Genomic DNA, 19365 nt, shown 5'->3' on the forward strand with positions numbered 1-19365 from the left:
CAAAGAGGATCCAGGGTATCCGGTATCAGCAGCGTCAAAGAAAAGGGGCCACCCTGTCGGGTTGGGGAAGCAGAATCCTCAAGAACAGGCAGGTTTGGACCAGAGCACAAAGATAAAGACAATGTTCTGAGAGGCTGAGCGTACGGGACATTTTGCTACCAGTGGATGGGCCGTTTCAGGGAACAGAGCAAAGGAAGGTTTTCAGGAGTTGAAGTAAGAGATGAAGACAACAGGGGGAATGCACAGAGGCCTAGAGGACTAAATTTGCAAGACGCTGCGCTATCCTGGGAGTTCAGGGCTCCTCGCGGCGACTGGGGGAAGCCTGTGGTGCCTGTGGTGCGTGCGGAGACGGCCCCCGGGCTCAGGACTAGAAGGCTGGGGAACTGGAGGTTGGGGTATGGGTCTGGAGTCCTTCCTGGTTCCTGCCAGGAGAGGCATGGGGGCCTGAGGCTGGGTAACCTTACTCCAAGTACCTGGTGCTCCCCCTTAACATGTGCTGATGAAGGCATGGAACCCTAGGCTTCAGTTCTGGGCAATCTTCCAGAAGCATTTCCAGAAGCAGAATTTGTTTCTCTCTTCCTCTCTCTCTTAGCGCCTGTCAGGTCACCTACACTGCACCCCTCTTTGTGCTGCTTTCACCTCTTTTTTGCTATGCTTCCCTGGGTGATTTCCTTGACTGTATTTTCCGGTGCTTACTCTCAGTCTCATTTCTGGTATCAACGGTTAGTTTTCAAGAGGTCTTTTTCGGTTCTCTGAATTTCCCTTTTTTGGAGCAAAAAGGTTTGCATCTGTTTCATAGATGCAAACCTCTTCTCCAAGCTTAGAATACATTTGCTTCTTCCCACACAGTCTGTTCCAAGTGGGCTTTCTTTTCCCTTGCCCCGGCCTCTTTCACATCCTTGGCTATTTGTTTATATCTAAGAACGGAGCAATAAAAAGCTGGCTGGGGGGGGGGGGGGGGCTGGGCACGGGGAACCTGGCTAAGAAGCTGTATGTGCACAGCTGGAATGTCTAAAGAGCCATTTCACTGAGGAATCGGACGTGTCAGGATCATCGCTCTTTCCTCTCCCAAAGAAAGTTCTTCTGATTTCCAGCTGAGCAGGTACACAAGTCCAGTGGGCAGCATTCTGGATGGAAGCGGGGGCAGAAGGCTAGAAGGGAGGGAGAAGCATTTGACATTCGGCATCGTACCCATGACCTCCAAAACTGTTTTACTGCTCCAGAGAATAGAGGGATGGGGCGACCTGAGAATCTTAGTGCTTTGCAAAGACTTAGCAAATTCTCCTGTTCTTGTAGCCCCACCAGCACCCTCCACCTCCACACAAACGTGAATCTTCAATTCCCAAGTCGCTGTGGGAAATCTGCCACATAGGACGGCTGCTCGGCATCCCCCAGTGCGGCTGTTCAAAGTCACAACTCTTCACCCGCCTTCCAGCCTCCAAACTGTTGGCATCCTATTTTCAACGTCCTTGTAAGTTTGTGCCTTTTCATTGTTAACCATTTACCGTTTTACTGGGGTTTCAGGAGGCCATGGATGCTAACATGTCCAGCTACCATTTTCACTAAAAACTCTGCTGTGGATTTGATCTTTGCCAACTTTGATTTGGGTTTTCTGGGTCTGTTTTTCTTGTCTTTAGTTTTTGCTTAATTTGTTTCCCACCACCAAACACCATCCCCAGCTTTCTGAATTCAAGGTCTCAAACTCGTTTGCTAAAGAACGCATCCAAGCCTGCAAACACTGCTCTGAGCACCACCTTTTGTCACATCCCAGACCCTGTTGTATACTGTTCTTACCATTGTTCAGTTCCTGATCGTTCCCAGCAGCCAGTTTGTGCTACCTTGAACCCAAGAGCTCCTTGGAGGGGAATTAACTTATAATACGAACATATTTCTTCATTACTTCAGCCAAGAAGCAAACAGCAAAAGGTAGCCAATGTCAACCCCTGCAAGCCTCTGGCAGGGGAGACTTCTAGAACGCCTCAGAGCCACATCAGACATCTTTGCTTCTTTCTTTCTTTCTTTCTTTCTTTCTTTCTTTCTTTCTTTCTTTCTTTCTTTCTTTCTTTCTTTCTTTCTCTTTCTTTCTCTTTCTTTCTCTCCCTCTTTCTCTATTTCTCTTTCTTTCTTTCCCTCTTTCTCTCTCTCTCTTTCTTTCTTTCTCTCCCTACTGGCCATATTTCAGTTGCTTTTCTCTCCTTCTAAACCAACACCACCTGCCCTGCTTTTAGAGGTCTCTCTGTCTCTCTCTTGAAGATCCACTGTGAAATCAGGCAGTCTCCCCCAACCCTGTGTCAACATATCAACCTCCAAACAGCCCACAGCCATTTTCTGCTTAGAGCGTCTCTCTCAATGTATGTCTAGGCATCAGCTCAGATATCCAAAATTAGAACTTCTGGGAGTTAGGCTAGAAAATTACTCTTTTTACACCAGGTTATTCAGACACACGGTGAAGTTCAAGAGCCACTAATTTAAAGGTTTTTCTGTTAACTGCTGTGGAGAAACATCTAGGTAGCAAGAGCGACAGAAAAGAATAAAATGTATGACTGCTTCCATCAATGTTTAAGGAGTTACTTTAAATTAATGCTGATAATGCAGGACTCAAATTCTTTCTCCAGAAATTGCTTCATACAGGCCTTTGCAGCGTTGTAAAAGATCACCATCAAGGCCCAAACTAAGAGCAGTCCAAAATCCTGCTTCACTGACCTATCACATAAGCCTAGCCACTGACCCATCACACAGCTCCCTCTATGTCTAGAAAATAACTTTAGAGGCTTATTCAGAGTTCCCCCAAGTTGGCTTTACGCTGATGCTACTGCTTTCATAATTCGCCAAATTCATATTTACAATTCATGCTATCTGGAGCACACAGAACGCAGGAGCCAAAGCTTGCAAACAGAAAACCAGAATGCCCACTGGGAAAAATGGACACAACACATGGAACGAAGACGAATACCTTGGTGTATATTTACTTAGGAAAAGTTAAAAAGAAACGTCTAGATCTCCAGAGCAAAACTACAGGGGAAAAAAAAAAAAACCGTTTTGTGTTTAAAGACATGATTGCTCTCAGTCACATAAATGATCGCTGTTACTGCATACACACGGTTGTTTTCCACTGGTTATTTCACATGACCTTTTGCACAGACACAGGAGACGCTCAATGACCCGCGCCGAGGGCAACATAACCTCAGTTCTGTTAATGGACCACCTTAGCCCGCTGAGCAATCTGCACTAATTTCTGAGTCCGCTGCTGGAAGCAGATCGCAGCGCTCTTCCCAGCCTGCCCCAAGTTCCTGGCAGCCTCCTGGCTTCCCCGGGGGCTGCCTGGCTCCAATCACAATGACCTAGCCGGGGGCGGGGGCGGGGGCGGGGGCGGGGGCGGGGGCGGGGCTCTCTCCCAGACACTCCAATGCAACAAAGTGTCCTACCAGCACTTCCAACATCAGCACCCCCACAGTGCGGATCCAGCCATTCCTGCGAAAGCCTGAGAGGCCAGTGCAAAAGCCAAGTGGTTACACTCTCTACCGGAGGAAAAATCTACAAACATAGTCTTTCAATATATATAGATTATAATGGAGTTTATGCCGAAACAACTGTAATGCATGTAAACAGAGAAAAAAAATACAAACAAAACAAGCGAGGCTGAAGATGTGCTGGGCCTAAGAGCCTCAAGGGTGCCGAGATAAAGCTCAGGACGGGTGTGGGGAAGGGGTCAGAATAACTGGGGAAGGCTTCACAGGGGGAGGAAGGCCCTGGAAGACATGCACTATTTGGACAGGCGAGGAAGGCATTCCGGACGCGGGCAGTAGCATGAACAAAGGCCCAGAGGTAGGGACGAGCACAGCATGTGGAAAGGTCAGTGAAGGCACGGCCACGGCTGGAGCAGAGCATGGGCCCTGGAGAGGAACAGCAGACAGGGCTGAAGAGGGGCACTGGGGACTCCTCAGGGATGGCCCAAGAACCTTGACGGCCTTCTTCTCCACAGGGTGCAATTTCTGGTGCTGAACAAAACTGCCATACCATTTGAACGCTTTCCCACACACCTTGCAGTCGTAGGGCTTCTCCCCGGTGTGGACCCTCTGATGCTGGATGGAAGCTATCTTCTGAGTGAAGGCCTTGCCACACTCCTTACACTGGTAGGGCTTCTCCCCTGTGTGAATCCTCTGGTGGACGATAAAGAGTGACCTACAGCCAAAAGCTTTCCAACACTCTTTGCATTTATAGAGTTTCTCCCCAGTGTGCAATCTCTGATGCTGGAGATAGGCTGCGCTCCTGCGGAAGGCCTTTCCACACTCCTTGCACTCGTACGGCTTCTCTCCAGTGTGGATCCTCTGATGCTGCGTCAAGGCCGTGTTGGAACTCAAACCTTTGCCGCACTCCTTGCATTCGTAGGGCCCCTCTCCGATGTGGTTTTTCTCATGGACAATACAGTCATAGCTGGACTTGAAGGCTTTGCCGCATTCCTTACATTTGAAGGGCTTCTCCCCGGTGTGACTCATCTGGTGCCGAATCAGCTTTGAGTTGTACCTGAAGATTTTCCCACATTCTTTACACTCATAGAACTTCATTCCCCCCCGAAGTATCAGATTCGGATTCAGGCTGAAAGTCTGCCACGTCGCCTTGCTTTTAAAGTCGAAGTGCTGGGAGACGTCTCTGAGAAGCCCTCCTCCTGGCATTCTGTGCCACTGTGCCTCTTCAGAGGCTTCCCGCTTTCCAGCCGGCTCTTCGTTCTTGATCCGGGACTCCCCACCTGCCCAAAGAAACCACAGGTGTTCCTGGTTACCACACCGGAAGGGGAACAGGATCCAGGGCTCCCCGTGTTCTCTTGTGGAACGTGATTTTAAAAAATATTCTCACGAAATGGCTACAAGCACCCACACGGGAGGACGAGAGAGAAAAAGGACAACAACAATGTATGGCTGGAGAAGCAATGACCCTGGAAACGGACCAGGAAGTGCCTCCTGTGAGGAAGGCTGGGAAGTGGACTGAGGCAGGTGAAAGGGGCACGATGAAGGCTTCCAGAATGGACAGGGTGAAGGCAGCAGGTGGGAAAAGAGAGGAAACAGAATGGAAGAGGTAAGAGAGATCAGCAAGAAATGGAAATGTTTCAAAAGAGAAGGGGAGAGAGGGAGAGATGCCGAAGAGAGAAGGAAGTCAGGGCTCCCGGGGAGACACGACGGCAGCTCCCGCACGACCAGAGGGCCAGCAGGCTGCAAACCAAACTCAAAAACACTGGAGCTCAACGTCCCACCTGGAAGCCAGGAAGCCACCCTAAATTCCAAATACTGGCCCAGTGACTTTTAAGTATTCCACATAATATTCTGGGACAAAAGACTCTTTCAGAAAGTGCACAGGGACACAAATTGAACTGGAGAGCTGTAGGCCACAGGGGCATTTCTGCTAGAAGAACTACTGTTTACAAAATCACAGCATAGATGAGAGAAGTGAGGCCTGGAAACTTCCTTCCAAAACAAAGAAAATCCAAGTAATCGAGAACTCCCAGGACCAGCGAGCGGTCTCAGGTAAATTTTAGTCTGTATGTGTTGGGTGCAGTGGTTGGGAGCAGTCCTTGCCTTTCCCTCTACAGCTGTATGTGAGACAAATATAATGCAGACCTAACGATCATGACCTACACAAATTACGGGTGATTTAAATACTAAAAAGGAAAGTTAAGGCATTTTTTTTTTATCATTGCTGAAGGCCTAAAAACAGAAGTCACATCTGTGGCACAAATAATTCAGTTTGACCCACAGAATCATACTTTCCTTAAAGTATGGCTGAAATCTACTTCTTGGCATAAAATTGGCATACAATTAAGTATTTCCATTGGTAAGTGAGAAAAGAAGTGGTTTAGGAGCTACTGGGTCACGGATTTTCTGTGGGAGGTCAGTGGCCATGCATTCCCAGGGACTGGTTTTCCCAGGTTGGGGCTGGAAACTGGGCAGAGGTCAGAGAGTGCGTGGAGTAGTGCCTTATAAAGAACAGGGAACCATGTTCTCTGCTGCAGAAGAACCATTTCCAATAAACTGGGAAGGCAGGGGTGCCTGGTTGGCTCAGTCCGTGGAGCCTCTGACTCTTGATCCTAGGGTCATGAGTTTAAGTCCCACGCTGGGTGTGGAGCCTACTTAAAACAAATAAAAAATGTAAAATAAACTGGGAAGGCAAAACCGAAACTGCTAGGTCCTCTTACTCACCTGGACAGATGCCTCTCAAAACCTCTGCTTCCCAGGGATCTGGGCCCCATGGCGCTTCCCCTCTCTCCAGGTGGGAGACCAGAACAGGTTTGGGGAATGGAAATGCTACTCCAGCAAGAAAAAGGACAAACAAGTTGAGAGTCGAAGGGAGACTTCCAGAGTTTTCCTGAGATCTCTCTTGGCCCACCCTACAACAGGTTGGGGGGGTGGGGGCAGGGGGAGGAAGAATGAAATGCCCAGTGAGCTACCCGGGGGTTCTGCGGAAGGACTCCACACTGTGCTCCAAGGTAAGGCCAAGGAGACAGCAATTCTCCTCAGGGAGAAACTGCAATCTCGCCCTGACCTAAACAAAGAGATGCCTTCAGGAAGAACACAGGTGCTGATATCCTGGGAGACTCCCCCATAGGCAGAAAACCAACATCCCCAGAACACTGGCAGCATGGAGGAACCAAGGGCTCACCTGGGACACAAGAGTCCCTTCGCTCAGGGCCCAGAACCACACCCTGCCCTGGGACATATAGGGAAGTCTGATTTCAACACGTGAGGGGACCAGGGATTTCTTCACCCGACATCTGCAGAAGCTCGTGACTGCAGAATTAACCTCAGGAGTTCAAAGCCCCAAAACATCGGAGGAAGATGTTGAAATATCACAAAGGACCACGGAGAGGGGCCTTACCCAGGGAAGCCATGTTCGTATAATTCTCCAGCATCACCTCGCGGTACAGGGCCCTCTGCATGGGGTCCAGGCTGGCCCACTGATTCTGGGTGAAGTACACGGCCACGTCCTCAAAGGTCACCGGCTCCTGAAACAACGTGTCCCCGGTCAAGCTCTAAGTGGGGGCAGAAGAAGGACCTGGGCTGCAGGGAGGCGGTGGACCTCCCAGGATCTGCAACTCTGAGCCACATGGAAGGTCCGCTCTACCGAGAACAGCACCTGGCACCCCACAGGGGCAAGCCCTCAGCCACCGCTCCACTTCCAAAGGGAGCACCCCAACACTCTCCCCTCCGCACGGCTCTGGGGGCCCAAACTGTCCTCCCAATCTCGCAGCCTGGCAGTGGGGGCTCCCCGCCTGCTTAGGGCATCAACCCCCACGTTCCTGACTCCGTCCCTCTGTACCTCCCACCCTCTTGTACCCACAATCCTGCCACCCGCTTCTGTACACACCGGCCCCTGCCGGCCGCTGCCACTCACCCTGTCTCCACCCACCCAAACAAGCTCAGCCCACTTTTGTTCCCTGCACACAGCGTCTCCTCAGCCTTCCCTGCCGTCCGACTAGTGCCGAGAGGAGGCACACCTTAAAGCTATTTCCAGCATGTTATATACCCCCTTGGCTGGTCAGAAAGCTCTCTCCAAGGCAACCTGCAGCCTGCCTGTTCCGGCCTCTTCTCTGAACCCCCCGTCTCCAGAGAAGGTCAGCAGTGCCCCCTCTCTGAGAAAGATTCATCCCCCAGTCTCGAGCTCCGTCCCCATCTGCCAAGACGGCCGCTCTCTGCCTCCCCCTGCAGCCCCCGCCATCTCCCCAAGGATGAGGGGCATCAATTCTTGTTGATGAAGACCCAAGGCACCAGGCTCTTAGGTGGGTATTTTCAAAACATGTATTTCACTTCATCTGAAAACATCTATGTGAGGCAGGATTTATTAAGCCCATTTTCACATGATGAGACGAAGGCTGAGAAAGATTAATGACTCTGCCCAACACCACACAGCCAGGAACTGGTTGAGCTGGGACTTCAGCCCAGATCGGACGGTCAAACAGCAAACCTGGGCTCTTCCCACACACTGAGCTGCCTCCCGTACTGGGCTCACGAGCCTCCCCTAAAACACGGCTCACCCCTGCTCCTCAGCATTACTGGGTGCTGCCCCATCTTTGGAGAACAGCTTCTCAAACTCCTCACTCCCAACCGCGCCTGTCTACCCATCTCTACCATGCTCCCACCAAGCCACGGGGACTCCCTCCCCCAGTGTGGACGGAGGGGCCGGCTATTTCCAAACCCCGCACGCCACCCTGCGAGCCAGAGCCTCTGAATCTTCCATAGAGCCCGAGGGCCGTCCCTGATGGTGGCCACTGGCTCCTTTCTCTGCTTCCACAGTCGGGGTGTAGGGACCACAGAAACCAGACTCCCACGTTGGAGGAGGTTTCGTGACTTCTGTGCCCTCTCGCCTCGAATCCGCCTCCAGGGAGACATGCGGGACCCTATGCAGTCAGCTTTGCTCTTTCAGCCACCGAAAACAGGAACGCCTCCCCCCAGGCGGCTCGGCGAAGCCCCTCTCTGTGCACCACCGTCTCTCCGGGCAGCAGCCTTGCACTGGCATCAGGGCCAGGGAGAAGGGAAGGAGCCCTAACTGCTCTTGGAGGAAGCGGGAGGAAACGCATCCCAAGGACGAATGCTGGCCCTCTTGCTTTGGTGGCCACTCTACGCTGGGTCCTTATGAGGGTGTCCTTTTAAAACAACCAGAAGGAGGGAACCTGGTTCAAAAGGACACACTGAAAGAACAACAAATGTGGACATTCTTCAAAGCAAGAGCCGGCCTTTAAACTGGGCGAGGACGAGGTCCGAAGGGCCCCCCAAATCCAAGCCCCAGATCCCCCCACTAGGCAGAACCATGATGGCCTGAAGTAGTCACGCTCACCGAGGCGGGAAGGCCTCTGAGGACAGCAAGCACAGGCTCGCAGGTGAACCGAAGTTCACCTCCGCTTACGGCAAGTCAAACCTCACCTCCTAACGCCTCCAGGGCTCGTCCCACAACTTCCTCCTCCCAGCCTGGCACCACCAATCTCTTCCTCCCCCCGTCCTCTCCAGCTCCTACCACATTAATCCCAGGGTTCCAGAATATGGGGGGGGGGGGGGAACCTGCCTAGAATTAGAGGAAAACATACTGCTTTAAGGTAGTTGGGTTACATATACGTTTTTTCTTCCTCCTGTGGATGGCCCCTATGTACCTCACCTTATTTTTCTCCACAGCCTTTCTCATCACCCAACAAACTATATTGTTCATGATCGATCCCTCTCCAGCAGAACGGAGGTCCATGAGGCAAGGACTCTGTTTTGCTCATCACCGGCTCGCTAATACACAGCACAGTGCCTGGCAGATACTGGATGCTTAATATGAATTTGCTAAAAGAATTTCAAAAATGGTTTGACCGTAAATAAAATTTTTTAAACTTATGAAGAGGGTCAGGAAACAGCAGCAAATACCACCATAAGGAAAATGCCAGAGCATTTCCTGTAAAGTGGACGGATACCTTACCATGAGCTGCCCACAAACTGCGAGATCGTGACCTGAGCCCAAGTTGGAGGCTTAAGCGACTGACCAACCAGGTGCCCCACAAATGGTAAATATTTAGAACTGACAAAATAAGTCATTAAGTTATCTAGGGATAGGATAAGTAAACCGGAATCACTGGTTTTCCTAAATACCTTAGCAATTAGAAGATAAAATGGTGGGCAGCTGGCTGGCTCAGTCAGCGGAGCATGCGACTATTGATCTCAGGGCTGTGAGTTCAAGCCCCGTGATGGATATACAGATTATTTAAAAATAAAATCCACGGGGCGCCTGGGTGGCGCAGTCGGTTAAGCGTCTGACTTCAGCCAGGTCACGATCTCGCGGTCCGTGAGTTCGAGCCCCGCGTCAGGCTCTGGGCGGATGGCTCGGAGCCTGGAGCCTGTTTCCGATTCTGTGTCTCCCTCTCTCTCTGCCCCTCCCCCGTTCATGCTCTGTCTCTCTCTGTCCCAAAAATAAATAAACGTTGAAAAAAAAAATTTAAAAATAAAATCCTTAGAAAAAGAAGAAGAAGAAGATAAAATGGAAGAACATAAGATGCCATTCATATACAAATGGCTAAGATTAGACCTAACAAAAATGTGCAAGACCAAGATAAAGAGAACTGAAAGTAAGTAAAGGAGAAAGTGTTTCCAAAGCGGAAGAATCAAATTTATGAACAAGTCAATTATGTCCAATAATTAATTAATTGGACAATTATGTCCAATTGTGCCTAGGAATTCAATAACATCCACTCCCCCACCAAAAAAAATCAATGACATCTGTGCAGAGAAAAGAGGTCATTTAAAGTCATCTGAGGGACACCTGTGTGGCACAGTTCACAGAGCGTGTGACTCTTGACCTCAGGGCTGTGAGTTCAAGCCCCATGCTGGGCGTAGAGCCTAATTTTAAAAATAATAAGAATAGGGGCACCTGGGTGGCTTGGTGAGTTGGGCATCCAACTTCGGCTCAGGTCATGATCTCCCGGTCCGTGGGTTCGGGCCCCGCATTGGGCTCTGTGCTGACAGCACGGAGCCCAGAGCCTGCTTCGGATTCTGTGTCTCTCTGTCTCTCTGCCCCTCCTCCTGTTCATTCTCTGTCTCTCTCTGTCTCTCAAAAATAAATAAATGTTAAAAAAAATTTTTTTTAATAATAGTAAGAAGAATAAAGTCATCTGGAAAAGTAAATGTAGAAGACTACCCAAAACATTTTGAAGAAAAGAAGTTTCAAAAGAAAAGATGAGCAGGAATTAAACCTTAGTTAAAAAGCCAATATCTCAGATTTATGCTTCCTCTTTCGAAGCCAAACATTCATCAAAGAACAATTGAGTGAAACTACCACTGGTAAACAATTTTCAGCTTTTCTCAGCTGCACTGTAGGATGTACATAAGCAGTAAGTGTATTTAGGTTAATACAGTCAAATTCTATTCAATGTTGCTTTTTTACCACATTACACTGAACCCTGGATACACATTTAAAGACGTGTTTTTTTCGGTAAAACTCAATATGGGAGCTGTGTCTACAGCTAAAAGGGAAGCATTTGGCATGTCTGTTAATTCTAGTTTCATTTAATGACTTCTTAGGCTTGTAAATTTAAGGTTTTAAATTAATGGGGAAAATCTGAGATGCAATACCGATACTTTTGGATTTCTGTCTTAGTGTTTATACGAAATTCTGAGACCTTGATTTAGATCTTTTATTGTACTGTGATTTCCTTTTCTTTTTTTTTTTCAAGTTTGTTTATTTATTTCGAGAGAGACAGCATGAGCGGGGGAGCGGGGGCAGGGGGGGGGGCGCGGAGAGAGAGAGAGAATCCCAAGCGGGCTCCACACTGTTAGTGCAGAGCCTGACACGGGGCTTGAACTCACAAAACTTTAAGATCATGACCTAAGCCCAAACCGAGAGTCGGATGCTTAACGAACTGAGCTACCCAGGCACCCAAATCTTCCTTTTGAACACTGAAAGAAAGGGGAACCTGAGTGGCTCAGTCAGTTAAGCGTCCGATTCTTGATTTCAGCTCAGGTCATGATCTCGCGGTTCTTGGATTGAGCAGCGTGTCAGGCTCTGCCTTGACAAGTGTGAGCCTACTTGGGATTCTCTCACTCTCCCTCTGCCCCTCCCCAACTCACACTCTCCTTCTCCCTCCCAAAATAGATAAACTTTAGAAAGATAAAAAAAATAAATGAAAGAAAAAATAGGGCAATGCTATAAGAAAGTGAGAAAATAGGCCAACAGGGAGAAAATAGTTGAAAAGGCCAAAAGTATACAAACAACCCCATTACAAAATGTGCAAGAGACCAGAAGAGACACCTCGCAGAGATATACAGATGGCACAGAGGTATATGAAGAGATGCTCCACCTCATATGTCAACAGGAAAATGTGCATTAAAACACTGAGATACCATTAGACACCTACAGCAACGGCCAAAATCTAGAACACTGAAAACACCAAATGCTGGAGAGGACGGGGAGCAAAAGGAACTCTCATCACGGCTGGTGGGAGTGCAAAATGGTACAGACGCTTTGGAAGGCAGTTTGGCAGTTTCTTACAAAACTAAACATGCTCTTGCCATATGATCCAGCAATCATGCTCCTGGGGATCTTCCCAAATGAGTTGAAAACTTGTATCTGCACACAGACGTTTACAGCAGCTTTAGTCACAACTGTCAAAACTTGGAAGCAACCAAGATGTCCTTCAGTAGGCAAATGGATAAAACGTAGTACATCCAGGCTATGGGATGTTATTCAGCACTAAAAAGAATAATGCTATCAAGCCATGAAAAGTCATAGAAGAAACTTAAATGCATATAACGAAGTGAAAGAAACCAATCTGTGGAAGCTACATGCTGTAGGATTCCAACTACATAACATTCTGGCAAAGACAAAACTATGGAGACAGTAAAAAGATCAATGGTTGCCAGGGAGATAGGGATGAACAGGTACAGCACAGAGGATTCTTAGAACCTTGAAACTACCCTGTATGATACTATAATGATGGATACATGTCATACATTTTTAACCCATGGAATGTTCTGCACCAAGAGTGAACCCTAATGTAAACTGTGGACTTTGGGTGACTGTGATGTGTCAAGGTATGTTCATCATTGTAACAGAAGTACCACTCTGGTGGGGCAATGTTGATTATGAGGAGGCTAAGAATAGCCAAAGCAATCCTGAGACAGAAAAACAAAGCTGAAGGTATCATAATTCCAGATTTCAAGATACACTACAAAGTTGTAGTAATCAAAACAGTATGGTACTGGTACAAAACAGACACATAGACCAATGGAGAATAGAGTCCAGAAATAAATCCACAGTTATATTAATTAATCTGTAACAAAGGAGGCAAGAGTATACGATGGTGAAAAGATAGTATCTTCAATGAATTCAGGCTGGATTAAAGACCTAAATGAGAGACCTGAAACCATAAAAGCCCTTGAAGAGAACACAGGCAGTAATTTCTCTGACATCAGCCACAGCAACATTTTTCTAGATGTGTCTTCTAAGGGAAACAAAAACAAAAATAAACTACTGGGACTACACCAAAATAAAAAGCTTTTGCACAGCAAAGAAAACCATCAACAAAACAAAAAGACGACCTATTGAACGGGAGAAGATTATTTACAAATGATATATCCATTGAAAGGTTAATATCCAAAATATATAAAGAACTTATACAACTCAACACCAAAAAAGAAAAAAAAATCTGATTAAAAAACGGGCAGAGGACCTGAATAGACATTTCTCCAAAGACCACCTACAGAGAGCCAACAGACACATGAAAAGATACTCAACATTACTCATCAGGGGCGCCTGGGTGGCTCCCTCGGTTGAGCGTCCAACTTCAGCTCAGGCCATGATCTCATGGTTCATGGGTTCAAGCCCTGCGTTGGGCTCTGTGCTGACAGCTCAGAGCCTGGAGCCTGCTTCGGATTCTGTGTCTCCCTCTCTCTCTGCCCCTCCCCTGTTCGTGCTTTGTCTCTCTCTCAAAAATAAATAAAAATTAAAAATTAAAAAACAAAAAACAAAAAACAAAAAACAAAAACATTATTCATCATCAGGATCTGCAAATCGAAACCACAATGAGGTATCACCTTACATGTGTGAGAATGGCTAAAACCAAAAGGATAAGAAATAACAAGTGTTGGCAAGGATATGGAGAAAAAGGAACTCTTGTGCACTGGGTGCAGCCACTGTGGAAAACAATATGGAAGTTCCTCAAAAAATAAAAATAGAATACCATATGATCCAATAATTTCAGTACTGGGTATTTACCCAAAGGAAACAGTAACACTAATTCAAAAAAAAATTGGGGAACCCCTATGTTACGGCAGCATTATTTAAATAGCCACAATATGGAAGCAACCTAAGTGTCCATCAATAGACAAACAGATAAGGAAGATGTGAGATACACACACACACATGTACGCACACTGAAATATTATGCAGACATAAAAACAGATGAGATCGTGCCATCTGAAACAACATGAATGGAGACAGAGGGTACTATGCTAAGTGAAATAAATCAGACTGAGAAAGACAAATGCTATACGATTTCACTCATACGTGGAATCTAAAAAAATGATAAACAAAAAGAATCAGATCTATAAATACAGAGAACTAATGGTTGCAGAGGTGGGGAGTTGGACAAAATGGGTGAGGGGAGAGTGGGAGACACAGTCTTGCATTTATGGAATGAATAAGTCACAGGAATAAGAGATACAGCATAATGAATATAGTGAATGACACTGTAACAATGTTACATGGTGACAGATGGTAATTATGCTTGTGGTGGGGATAGCATAATGTATCAACTTGTCAAATCACTATGTTGTACACTTCAATTAAGGTGACACTGTGTGTCAATTTACACTCAAAAAAATTTCTTAAGGGAGCGTGGCTGGCTCAGTCAGTAGAGCATGCAACTCTTGATCTTGAGGTCATGAGTTTGAGCCCCACATTGGGGGCAGAGTTTACTTAAGCAATCAATCAATCTATCTATCTATCGATCTATATACATATTTAAAGATAACGAGCTATCCTATGCATCTATGGAGGCAAGGGGTATATAGAAACTCTCTGTGCTTTCCAGTCCATTTTACTATAAACCCAAAACTTCTCTAAAAATAAAGTCTATTTAAAAAAAAAAGACAATATTTATCTCTTATCTGGACTACAATATGTTTTTTTTTTTTTAATTTTGAAAGAGAGAGAGAGAGACAGAGCATGAGCAGGGGAGGGGCAGAGAGAGAAAGGGAGAGAGAGAATCCCAAGCAGGCTCTGCACTATCAGGGCAGAGCCCGGTGCAGGCTTGATCTCACAAACCAGGGGATCATGAGCTAAGCAGAAAACAAGAGTCGAATGCTTAACTGACCGAGCCACCCAGGCGTCCCAGACTACAGTATGCTTCTAACTGATTCATACCCTTCTACAACCAACTCACCAATAGTACTGGGGGAAAAAAAATTTTTTTTTTAAGTAATCAACATGGGGTTTTGAACTCACAACCCTGAAAATCAAGGGTTGCATGCTCAACCGACTGAGCCAGCCAACTGCCCCTGGAAAATCTTTTTAATAAATAAATCCAACCATCTCACCTACCCTGCTTAAAATCCTTTAGTGCCTTCCCACTGAACTCAGAATAAAAACCAAAGTCTTTACAGATGAGCCTACCTCTCCAGCCTCAGTGAACTACTTTCTCTGATCTCTCCCTGTTTCTAGAGTACACCCGGCTTTCTCCCTGACTTCAGGGCCTTTGCCATTCTTTTCTCCAGAAAGCTCCTCTTCAGCTGTCTCCTCAGTAGTTTCCAAAACTGTTTCCATCTCATCCTTGAGATCTCAACCTCATGTTACCTCCTCCATGAGGGCTTCCCTATTACCTTGAGAGGGAGCTTCTTTGGGGTTCCTCAAATTAGAAAAGGTAAGTGCACAGGAATCACCTGAAGAGCTTGTTACAACAGATTCCTGGCCCCACTCACCCTCCTCTGCAGTCTGATCCTGGGTCTAGGGCAGGGGCGTGAGAATTTGCGATTCTAATGACTTCCCAGGTGATGTAGACTACACTTTCGAAGCACCGTACTTTAGCAACATGTAATTACTGATTTAAAGACTATTTTGCCAGCAGTATCTTCTGAGAAAAGGAAACTTGTCTGTTATCCAATATTGTGCCCCTAGCATTTATAAAGTGCCTATGGAAGGAACAATGCTGGTTTCTCTGGGATACCTCTACGGTCTGTGGGACAATCTTTTCAATAGAGAAATTTCTTGGATGTCAGCAGGCAAGCTTTATGTGCACCACATGACCTGGATTTCCACCTTCAGAGAGAACTTCTTAGCTTGGGTGCCTCTTTTCCCACTTAACCCTACACAATCCAAACTCATCACTCATACACAAAAGTCTGATTTCCTCCACCACTATTTACAGCCAGGGCGGTGGAGATCAATTTGAGGAGGAAATCATAGCGTGGCCAAGTCGGACCTTCTCGGTCCCTTCCTGATTACCGGACAGCTAATGTGATTTTAAAAGACTGAAAGAAGCTCAGCTCACCTGAGGCCAAGTTGTTTGGTGCATGGCTGATGTCCCCTGGTTTCGAGCACTGTCTTCTTGATTTGGAAAAGCAAGAACCTTAGGAGCTAAGAGAAGAAGAGCCATGAGTGCAATGGACCCTGTCCTGCAACACCCACAGCGGCCTATAGCCTTCCCAGTCTCATTTCCAGCACTGGTAGGAGACTCTATCAGACCCCCTTGTGGCCGATGGCCTCAACAACCTCATGAATTGCTCTGGTCCTCAGGACAATTCTCCATCTGCCTGCTCAGTCCATGAACGTTCCTGAGACCATTCACACGAAATGGACTGAGGGATCCAAGACGAATCCTATCCCTACGGTGTTCGGTCTGAACAAACCTAAAAGCGCGCTTACAGGAACCATGACGTTGCCCCTAAAGCGGAGCCGATGGAGAGGAGAAGGGACAGAGATGGCAAGATGCGGATTAACAGTAAAATAAATACTCGGTGTTCCAGTGGCTGATGCTGACCGGAGACCCGACCGGGATCTCCGCCCAGGGAATCAGAGACCCCCAAACAGAAACGTCAGTAGAGGGCGCGGGAGGCTGTTGGGCCAAATTCTTTGGGACAGAAAAGAGGATCACGCTTCGGTGGGCAGGGGGCTGGACCAGGGCTCTAGAAGGCCGCGCAGCCACCTCGGGCGGCTTCTGCGAGGCCCGGACGCCGGAGTTCCGCATCAGGGAGCGGGATGAGCCGACACCGGGCCCGACTTTAGGGGAGGGGGACGCTGACGAGCCGCCAGGAAAAGCGATTAAGCCGGGGCCGGGCGGACCTGGCACGTAGAACTCGCCGGAGCCCACGCTCTCCCCCTCGGAACACGGAAAAGCTGGCAGCTGCAAGCCGACGCGGAAGTGGGCGCGGGCGCCCCAGGGCCGCTCTAGGCCTCGCGGAGGCAGCCCATCTCGGTGGTCTCCGCGGCCTGGCCCACGTGACTCGCCCCGCCCCGCCCCGCGGAAGAGGCGGAGCTGCGGGCTGGCCGCGGCCGGAGCGTTCTTTGCCTGGGTCTTACTCCCGCCGCAACTGTATTAACGTCCTCCTCGCTCGTGGGCCGCGCGGCTCCGGTGCCTCCTCTAGGCCCACGTGGGGTTCCAGTTAACGGAATGCCCGGCAGTTGTCGGCCGGCTTTACTCCGAGGCTCACCTGGGCTGTGATGGTATGGGGAGGCTGGCTCCGGGTGTCCCCTCTTAAAGGCCCAAGCTGGGCCGCCCTTAGGAAGACTGTGGTTTCCATCCTCCCGTTTAAAGCCCTCTCTCTTCCTGGGCCTGCACGTGTGGGGTGCCTTTTAGGACAGACTCATTTAACTACCAAAATAATGGTGACTAAGGTTGCCAGGCATCCTCTGTATACAGGGCATGTCCGATATTAAATGATGTTCTTCTGTGTTGGCTTAAATGCCTTCTGCTTAGCTTCTCCAAATTTACCAACAAATCTGGAGTTTAGAGCTATTTTTATCACCCAGTAACTGGCACTTACATAATTTCAATGTAAACATTGGCTGGAAAAAAAAAAAACCATACCTTCCACAAATAGTCTCTCCTGCAGGTTTGGCTTAGTGAAGTTAAAAGAATTGAGAATTAACAGATTAAAATTACGTTTTTCATATTCAAGTAATTACCGTTAATCTGCATAACTGGTTCAGTGCACATGCTCTGCAAATCATCCAATGACCGCCTCGCTTGGGTGGTTCCCCGTTGCTGCTGAAAGTTAGCAAATCAATGGCAGCCCAAGGTTCTAACCATGAGCCAATCGGTGGCGGACACCCGTGAACGTCGGCCAATCAGTGCCCTTAATACAATGACCAAGCTTTTGAAATCACTGGGTAGCCGTACTCCAGTGACCACTACGGTTCCCAAAGCCAACAGACCTTTACTTTGATGTTTCTGTTGAACACATTTTCTGACACGCGCCGCCTCCCACTGGCGGGAGCTGGATGTCTGGCTCTATCACAGGACTTTCTGCTTTTGTTACCAAACCCAAGTTTGGCTGCCTGTTGTCTGGAGGAAAGGAATGTGAGCTTTTTTTCAGAAGGCCCGCAATCTGGGAAGAAGGCAGGCTTTTGTCCCCAAACCCAGGTTTCTGCCTGGCCCAGGGGGTCTTTAAGAGGTTTGGGGTAGTTAATCAGCGAAGGGAGTGCAGTGGCCTCTAGCATTTCTTGATCACGTGCTGACTTGAAGATGCCTGCTACAAACATAGTCAGTGCTCAAGGGTTGTGCGTGGGGGTCTGGTTCTTGTTTCAAGATGCGCTGGAGTGCTCTATTCTTTCTGCAAAGGAGGGCAAGGTCTACAGATACAAGGGGAGGTTGGTAAAATCATTTGTGTGACCTAAAAAAAAATTGCTGGACTCCTCAGAAAGCCAAGGTGGCTTCAGAGTTGCGGGCCTCTGGGGCCTGGGCAGGTTTGGTTCTTCACTCCTCAGGGCCAGTGGTCTGCAAATCTCAAAGTAAATTAGCTCTGTTACAGGCCAAGGGCCTGAGGTCAGCAAGGAAGGAGTGTTAACTTGAAGCAAGTTAACCCGTAAGGCCGGCTGAGTGCTGTCACACTTCCACAGGAATTAGGCTGTTACTGACCAACTATAGCATCAGGAAGTGCCGTCCCGGAGAGTACAATAGGTATCTACCCCCCAAAACTCTGTGGCTGGAAGCCATACACAGTATTTCTCAAAGTCTCTGTGCACCAGGAATTCAGGAGTGGTCTGGCTGGAAGGTAACAGCTTGGGATCTCTCATAAAGTTCCATTCGGGGGTCACTTGGGGCTGCACTCACCTGAAAGCTTGACTGAGCCTGGAGGCTCTGCCTCCAAGATGACTCCCTTACATGACTGGCAGATTCATACCGGCTCTTGGTATGAAGCTTCAGTCCCTTCCCACATAGGCTTCTGCACTCAGCTGGGTGTCCTCACCACATGGCTGCAAGGTTCCACCTAAGGTACACAGTCCAAAAGGCCAAGGCCAGAGGCACCTGGCTGGCTCAGTCGGTGGATGGAGCACGCAACTCTTGATCTCAGGCTCGTAAGTTTGAGCCCCAACACTAGGTGTAGTGTTTACTTAAATATATATATATATATATATATATATATATATATTTTTTTTTTTTTTAATGAAATTAAAAATAAACAAGGCCAAGGCCAGCTAGTGTTATGACCTCACTTTGGAAGTCATCACCTCAATATACTACCAATACAGGTCAGTCATAATACATTATTAGATAAGATGCACAAGGGCATGGATGCAAGGATTAGAATCACTGGGGACCACATGGAGGCTGCCTAACCCTGAGATTTGGCCCATCAAAGAAACCATGTATTTTACAAAACTTACGGTATTTTTATTGTAAAGCTTACGTACAAC

The 19365-nt window shown here is 47.9% G+C and overlaps 1 protein-coding gene across 16 annotated transcripts; it reads right to left on the reverse strand.

Annotated features, from left to right (window-relative positions):
* Positions 1-2950: 2950 nt before the first annotated feature.
* On the reverse strand, positions 2951-17752 carry ZNF621 (zinc finger protein 621). Of its 16 annotated transcripts, none has more exons than XM_019810888.3 (5): positions 17635-17750; positions 16001-16086; positions 6868-7021; positions 6192-6296; positions 2951-4747 (listed from the first exon to the last, which is right to left on the reverse strand). In XM_019810888.3, exons 1-5 carry the CDS (start codon positions 17663-17665, stop codon positions 3687-3689), a joined length of 1437 nt encoding a protein of 478 aa, XP_019666447.3. In that variant the 5' UTR covers positions 17666-17750; the 3' UTR covers positions 2951-3686. The 16 variants fall into 16 exon arrangements, with proteins under 16 accessions (XP_019666447.3, XP_006936572.4, XP_019666451.3 ...); XM_006936510.5 differs by having other exon boundaries at positions 6868-6994; positions 17635-17749; XM_019810892.3 differs by having other exon boundaries at positions 17537-17676.
* Between the last annotated feature and the right edge of the window lie 1613 nt (positions 17753-19365).

The sequence above is a fragment of the Felis catus genome, chromosome C2 (genome assembly GCF_018350175.1).
Source record: "Felis catus isolate Fca126 chromosome C2, F.catus_Fca126_mat1.0, whole genome shotgun sequence".
NCBI classification, from domain to species: Eukaryota; Metazoa; Chordata; class Mammalia; order Carnivora; family Felidae; genus Felis; species Felis catus.

What these genes read in the sequence shown, in the direction of transcription:
- ZNF621 (XM_019810888.3), bottom strand. Translation starts at nt 17,665, where the DNA reads ATGTGCACTGAACCAGTTATGCAGATTAACG. An exon ending in ACCAGTTATGCAGATTAACG is followed by an intron (nt 16,087 to 17,634) that starts GTAATTACTTGA and finishes TTCTTCTCTTAG; the next exon opens with CTCCTAAGGTTCTTGCTTTT. An exon ending in ACCAAACAACTTGGCCTCAG is followed by an intron (nt 7,022 to 16,000) that starts GTGAGCTGAGCT and finishes GCCCCCACTTAG; the next exon opens with AGCTTGACCGGGGACACGTT.